We start from the raw sequence: 7,687 nt of genomic DNA, 5'->3' as shown, positions 1-7,687 counted from the left end.
AATTTAAAAATAATTTAGCTTAAGCTTCCAATTTTGTTTTTAATGAGAAACTTTTATAATCACACACATATTCTGAATTCCTTTTTGATTTGTTTAGGACCATAAATTTAAAAAAAATATTTTTTTTAATTCTATCCCCAATTAAACAAATTCAGGGAAGGGAGGGAGTAGTACATTTACAGGGAGGAAAACTATCTGTTCGTCCTGTCGGAAATGACAAAATCCTCTTAAGTTTTAAACCCGACGCGTGTTTGCGCCCGTCGAACCTTGTTTTATGTCCAATCCTCTTAAGTAAGCACAAACTATCTAATAAGCATTCACCGACTATTTATATTTATTCGTCATCGATAATAATCCTCTAGAATAGTAAAATCATACACTTTAAATATGGACAGATTACATTAATCCACATATAGCCTCCGCTACCACTAAACATTTCCCCTTAATTTTAAATTAAATATCAGATTTATTCAACTATTTGAATTTCAATTTTTTTTTTTTAAATCAAGTTCGCTTGGACATAATTAAAGTGGAGTATATCTTATGTCTGATCAGAGCTGTAAAAAGAAAATGCTCAAACCTGAAGGACTTTGGTGAATAAATAGAGATAGAGAGAGAGAAAGGAAGAAAGAGTCATCAGACTGTTTTTGATCTGCAGAGAAAAGGAATGGCGACATTTGGAGGGACAACACAGAAGTGTAAGGGTTGTGAGAAAACAGTGTACTTGGTGGATCAGCTTACTGCTGACAATAAGGTCTATCATAAAGCTTGTTTCAGATGCCACCATTGCAAGGGTACTCTCAAGGTCATATTTACACTTTCTTAATTATGCTTTTTACTTAATTTCTACTTGCTTCACATCATATTTATATGTTAATTATGCTTCTATTTTCTAATTAATAATTACTTTAGGGTTGTTACTCCTCTTTGGCATGACATGAGTTTAAAAGGAGTAACATAGTTGTTATTGTTGATGTAATAATTTTTGAGAGGAGTGTGCAAGTTGCAACCATCAACCTGCAACTTCGATCCCTAAATGTGCTTTGCTAGAACTGAATGAGTGGTTTGATTTGGGCGATCATGATGAGAACAGAGAATTCAACTAATGGAAAAGGCATCCGTTAGTCTAACGGATAGGTTATGTTTCTCAGATTGTTTTGACTTGCCCCTTTCAAAGGTTTGAGTATTGGATACAATCTCTCCTTGTGTAAACTATAATCAAGGGAACTCTCTGCAATTGTAAGGGAAGAGTAATAAGGCAACAGATTATGTAACTTGACAGTGATTAGACATATAAGGATTGGAGATAGTTATCTCTGGTCTCCCTTAACTCTCATAAAATTTTGACAACATTAGACCGTGAATATGTGAAATTTATTCGGTTAAATATTCATACAAACATCGAAATGAGATTCACCGCCTTGTATTAGTTTCATATGATCTATTAAGAGGAATAAAGTTTTTCTTCTTCTATTGGGTTGTTTGTGTCCCGATTTCCGCCCATCTGTATGCTAATCTTGACTGATTAAGTTGGGACTCCTGATTTATTAGCTGACATTATTCCCCTTTCAAACATGCTTAATACTAAGAAATTACAACTACGAAGTGGATATCTGTTTTTCGGAGTTATTATATTGTTCAAAGAGAGAACTTTTCATTGGGTCATTTAGGATTTTAATGAAGAAATCATTTATTCAGGTCATATTAAGTCTTTGGTGCTCTGGCACATCATTCTGCTTTTCCTTATTATCTTTTTACCCTGATATCTTAGATCCTTGAGTGTTATCTTAGTTTCTTTTTCCTAAAGCGTTTTGTACTGTCAAAAATATTCACTTGTAATGGATCTGAAAAAACGTTATAAAACTTAATCATCGTTTTAATATTAATCTTTGAGGTTTTTTTGGGCTGAAATTACACTTTTAAACCTTACTTTTTTTGGCAAAGATTCTTGTATTTAGTTGAAGCATGAATTCACGTCTGCCGACGTTTTGAAAACAAGAAAACCAAAATCTCTTATCTTATGATTCTTGTTCTATTGCACAAGGGCTGCCATTTCTTTGGAGTAAGAAAACATTGGCCAGATATGAATTATAGATGAGCAGCAATGTGTAGCCCTGGTTTTAGTTGCAGATGAGTCAAAACTTATTTCTGACTTAGTGAACAACAAACTCCCCTGAGGCATGGGTATGGTGAAGAATATGTGATCTCTGGTCATCTTCTTATAGGATGCAAATACACAAGAATGCTGATATGTGTATAAGAGCATGAGAAGACATTCCATCATAATCATCATCTGTGTAAAACCTTTGCTTTACACTCTTTACCTGAGAAGTTAAGCAGGGTATTTGCAATTGCTTCCACTTCTCAACCATTTCAGACCTCAGTTCAAAAGTTACCGTACTAACTATTGAGTTTGAACCTTGACTTCACCGATCAGTATTTATGCTAGTGCAATGGTTGCTCAACTCTAATTTGGGGAGGCCATGAGACTTTTTATTTCTTATAACTCTGTTGGCGTGGTAATCTATGTCGGAAGTGCTATTTGAATTAGTCATACACATGAACAGTACAGAACAAACTGCCACTGCTAGTGTAGAGATCTAGTATCTAGAGTATATAGAATCTCCATATTCTCCTTTGCATCTTTAGCATCAATGAAGCGTCTTGTTTTCACGTGGTTAAATGTCTTGATCTTATTTTCTTGTCATTTTTAATGTTCTGCAGCTGAGTAATTATAACTCGTTTGAAGGAGTATTGTACTGTCGGCCTCACTTCGATCAACTATTCAAAATGACAGGAAGCCTGGATAAGAGTTTTGAAGGTTGTTAGAGTTGGCGAGTTGATATGTCTTCTATTTCAGTTTTCCATCACTCCTCCTTCTAAAGCTTGTCTTCTTACTTGTTATTTCTTTTTTTTAGGGGCTCCAAAAACAGTCAGGGAACGATCCGCTGATCAGGTATTCCATGATTTTCGCATTTAAATATACTCCACTATCACTACTTTCAAGACTCTTCCTCTAGCATCTTAAAGTATATGAACAATATTTTCCGTTTCATTTTACCAGCTGATATTATAATTAATTGTCTCATATTAATCTCCCAGGGACAATCAAACAGTAAGGTTTCGAGTTTGTTTGGCGGAACTCAAGATAAATGTGTTTCTTTATGTAAAAAAGAGTTGGATCAAAGGCCTCGTCTCTGTACCCTTCCGTAGAGGAGGGGCCTTCAAGCGTACAAAGTGTTAAGAAAGATTGGATGTTGCTTAGTCGCTGCTCACGCACGGAGCTCGCCGCTGAAGCGTTAAATGTGCTTCTATTTAGCAAATAGAGTTTGACTGAGATAAAACAGAATCAAAAGGAGCTCTGGCCCGCAACGAAACTAAAATGAAATTAGTTGGAGACAGATTCAGTGGGGCACCCCCCTTATAGCAGGTATGCAACCAACCCTTCTTCTGAAGACTATCTATAAGTAGTATTCAAAAGAAGAAATTGAGGTTTGATACCATTTGTGTTCAAAATAGGATACCTCCTAGGTCATTTCTTTTCTCCCCTTCTGCTGTTATAGCTTCAACTTCTTTCTAATAGCTGCTTGCTTGGCTTCAAAGCCTTACCATCCCTTCGCCGCCTCCACAGAAAGATTGGTCACTTTCTTTTTTTTGGATTAGTCTCTTAACTCAAATTCTCTCTAAAACGGTACAACAGACGGCGCAGCGCTGCCTACGCGCTAATTAGCTTCCGATGTATTCTCTGGCATTGATTTGATTAAAGGAAAGGTAAAGCCTTCACTTCAAGCTTTGAAGCTAAGTTCGCTATTCGGTCAATGATAGGCTTTAGGCCTTACCTTACTCTTTAGGGGTTTACTCTTCTACTTAAGTTCCTAGCTAGGCTGATGCCTTTGCCGAGTCTTAAACTCCGACTCCTAAACTCAAAACTGGCCGGAAATGCCCATTTTGAGCTCGCTCAGGCGGATGTTCCCGCTGATCTTGACTTTACAAATAGTCAGGAGTTATCAGTCACCTATGTCTATATATGGCATCTTCATAGAGGAATTCCGTTCGTGTTGCTTTTTAGTTCTGTGGATGTGTGCTTTAATTATAATACAATTTACTTTTTACTAAACGCGTGCACAATGTAATAGCTCATGTGGTGGTTTGAAAATTTTCATTGCATTTTATGAGAAGAGAGTCTACTCCCCCTAGTTGATGAATTGAGATTCGCGTTTCCATTTTCTTTAGTGGTTTATTGGTTTTATCTTTTATGCCAGGGACTTCGAATGTTAACTCTTTACTGTTGATATTATCTGCAACAAGGTTTTGAAAAGCTTTCTGATTAGAGACATAACCAATTTAATATGAGTGAGTCAACTATTTCCTTCCAGAAATGAGTTAATGGTGACACTGTGTGCCTTTTATTTATCTGACCAGCTGAACGAGTCTGTTGAAGTCTTGAACCAAATTCATTACAAGCTTTACCATTTCTGGACTTATTTTTAGGTAAAGGTCCTTTTTCTATCTCTGAAGTTGTAAATGGTGAACAGGATTTCTCATATTTGAAAAGCATAGTTGTGCTATTTGGAGATATATCTTTCTTATTCTTGTGCCTTTTGAGACGAAAGCAAAAATGGAGGAAAAACAAAAGGAGAGGAGTGGGTCTTTTGCTTATGAAATCTTTGCTGGGAAATCTAAAGGAGAAAAAAGGTTCTAATGGCCCCATATATTCCAGTGCAACAAAGATGGATGATATGATTACTTGAAGTCAAAATTGCATGAAGCATGATTATTCCAAGTATTCCTAAACCTTTACTCAGTTGTGTCCTATATTCATTATATCAGCCACAAAGAATGTTTTTTTTTTAAAAAAAAAAAAAAAGGTATATGTATCCAGCTAATGATCTAGCAAATTATGTTTCCCACTACATGTAGCATCTGAGAAAATAAATCTTCTTGTGCGATTGTGTTAGTAGCTCTTCAATATAAAAATGGTGTAAATGCTGGACCTTTCCATTCTTTAAAGAATGTTGACGTGAGTTCCTTGCTGCTACCACTGGCCAGGCAAACCATTAAAAACAAGTCTTGAATGAGGTTTATACCTTTATGCTACTTCTTTTTCATCTTCTTTCTTTTATTAATGACAATAGTGTTCGCGCTAGCTTGTGTATACTTTGATTATTCTATCGGTATTGCTGCTTCCACGTGTATAAGTACCAGATAACTCTGCACCTTCGTCGGATTTGAACATGAGACTTCATATGTATATTTCATATATATATTTAATATAGTCAAGTGATAAATTCTCACTTTAATTTGTACACAACATGTTTGTGAGTATTTCGCTTCTTAAAATTTGGTAAAAATAATATAAGGCACAACCTTATTCCAAGAGCTATCAAAGAAAAGGAAAAAGACAAAGCAGAGAAAGTTGGACCCAAAGTATGTGACTCAAACACTATTATTGGTGGTTTCATTATCAGCAGAAGAATCAGACACAATCTGATTGGCCTATGTAGAGAATGATTAGATAGCATTTCATGAACTTGTGTGTTTGTTAGTGATAAATATACATGTGAGGTTTGACTAGGTCTTAGTGAGGCCCATTCCTTTTGCAAATCAAAAGCATTATGAGGTTCCCCATATCTTAACAGACAATAATGCACGCATGCACTTGATGCTTTTGCCCTGCAGTTGTCTCCTTACTTTCCTTTTTGTCCTTCCTTTTTAGCCTTTCAGCTGTTCTTTCACCACTCTCAAATCATTTTTTTTCTTTTCACTTGCTCTTTTGTTTAGTCAGATATGTTAGCCAGAATTTAAAATCGGAGTATTAATCCTTTTAAGTTATTGGATTCTAAATGACATAATATTTCGGGATCCCTCCTAATTTGACGACTTTTATTTTATACACACTTAAACTTTACGTTGGCATAATTATCCCCTCAACTTTGCAATTTGATAGCCACGACCCCGCTTGAACGCTGATAACCCATGAAAGTGTGACACATGTACTACCACATGAATTTTTTTTATGTGATATTTTTTTAGAATAAAATATATATTTTTACTTTTTTAAGTCTATCAATTATTTAAATTATTTTTTTCGGGTTAAATCTGTAGAAAAAAATTTGGAACAATCTTATGATAACTATAATTATTTTTATTTAGCTAAAGATAAAGATATTCTAATCAAGTTAGTTTTATATATTTGGCCATAAAAAAATATACCGTTAGAATAAATAATTATTGCATCTAAAGAAGAAGAAAGAAAGAAAGAAAGAAAGAAAAAAAGTACATTGTTGGAACTCCATTGGTTTGGCTAAAAAAATATACTTTGGCTAATAATAATAAAATTGCAACCAAATTGTTTGACCAAAAAGTATGAAATATTTTGTTAAACTAATTAAATAAGAGGATAATGGGTAAATCCTAGTAACATAATAAATTCTAGATATGAAACATGTTTATACAAATAACGTGTGATTACGTTAAAACCTATTTAATGTGATGAATATTAATGACACTGCTATAATTGAGATGTGAATAATGATAGGTAATAAATACATTAAATGGCACTAAATGTAAATAGAGAGAATGATTCATCCAAATATTGAATGAGGTGGATGCTTCTTCTCTCTGACAATGATGTAAGACAAATGAACATGGGAATATAGAAAGCTTTCTCGGATCTGATGCAAGAAAATATGGGATAAACAGCAAGTCAAATCTTTATGGAAAGTAAATGTTTGTATTTTACTTGAGAGTCAACTTTTCATGAGAAGTTCTTATCATACAGAATATTACATGCCTCTTTTCTTCTCTCTACTTTTCTATTTATATGGGACATACCCCTTACCTAACTTAAAGTACAGAGGCAAAGAATATTCGATAGAATATTCCCCTAAAATATATTATCGTAGAACTAGCCGTTATTAGTGGCATGAATGCCTGACCTCGGCCCTATTTGATCAGCTCGCTAGTAGGTTCCTTCAAACTTGTGTACGACCTCGACCCTGATGAGCCACTCAACACTTCATTCTGTTCGCCACTGATCGATCTCCGCCAAACCGCATATGATAAGTTACAATTCTCACAATAATTATCTTCCTCGTGCTAAATCTCCTCGGTTGAATTTTAAACCATACAGTTAGTCCATCCGCTTATCGAGGCTGCCTTTTGGTCGACCTTGATGAGCGGACTTTGATGGTCACAGTTTGGGGAGATTTGGATGGGGAGGTCGAATAGTGAGAGTTGCGGCCGAGTTGGTGACGTGGCATTCTAAGAGCCATGCTTAATGACATCGGTTCAGAAATGACATCACAGCTCCATGCGTCATCATTACGCCTCTTTCCAATGCGTTGCCTCGTTTTCTGTGTCCTTGATATTTCGATCCCAATGCATTTGACAGTTATTTTTTTCGATTTGTGCGCCGGTGTTTTCTATATATAAAGGGGAGAAACCCTTTGCATGAGACTTTACATTTTCCAGTCTCTCAAACCTGCATATCTATTCCTCTTCTTCTTCTCCTTGTATTCCTATTTTCTGCAACTCTTGCCATTGTCACTTCTTGCACTTTCGATTTCTACACTTTCAATTCCCTCACACAGATATAACAAAAGATGGCTAGTGCATCTTCCAATCCTGAGGAGACCCTTGACCCGGTTCCGTTATCAGTGGATTTGCCTACTCAAGATGAAGAAGA

General features: G+C 35.4%; 1 protein-coding gene across 1 annotated transcript; it reads left to right on the top strand.

Annotated features, from left to right (window-relative positions):
- The first annotated feature begins 226 nt into the window (after positions 1 to 226).
- On the top strand, positions 227 to 4,751 carry LOC104248891 (LIM domain-containing protein WLIM1-like). The gene is made up of 6 exons (XM_070148761.1): positions 227 to 291; positions 556 to 805; positions 2,725 to 2,821; positions 2,919 to 2,956; positions 3,103 to 3,199; positions 4,492 to 4,751. The coding sequence occupies exons 2-6, from the start codon at positions 668 to 670 to the stop codon at positions 4,749 to 4,751; spliced, it is 630 nt and encodes a 209-aa protein (XP_070004862.1). The 5' UTR covers positions 227 to 291; positions 556 to 667.
- The last annotated feature ends 2,936 nt before the right edge of the window (positions 4,752 to 7,687 follow it).

Source organism: Nicotiana sylvestris, chromosome 6, assembly GCF_000393655.2.
Source record: "Nicotiana sylvestris chromosome 6, ASM39365v2, whole genome shotgun sequence".
NCBI lineage: Eukaryota > Viridiplantae > Streptophyta > Magnoliopsida > Solanales > Solanaceae > Nicotiana > Nicotiana sylvestris.
This window is presented reverse-complemented; position numbering and strand designations above follow the sequence as displayed.

Excerpts from the sequence above, each read along its gene's own strand:
- LOC104248891 (XM_070148761.1), top strand. The coding sequence starts at position 668 with ATGGCGACATTTGGAGGGACAACACAGAAGTGTAAGGGTTGTGAGAAA. Across the intron at positions 806-2,724 it reads ATTGCAAGGGTACTCTCAAG|CTGAGTAATTATAACTCGTT; the intron begins GTCATATTTACA and ends AATGTTCTGCAG. Across the intron at positions 3,200-4,491 it reads GGATCAAAGGCCTCGTCTCT|GTAAAGGTCCTTTTTCTATC; the intron begins GTACCCTTCCGT and ends ACTTATTTTTAG.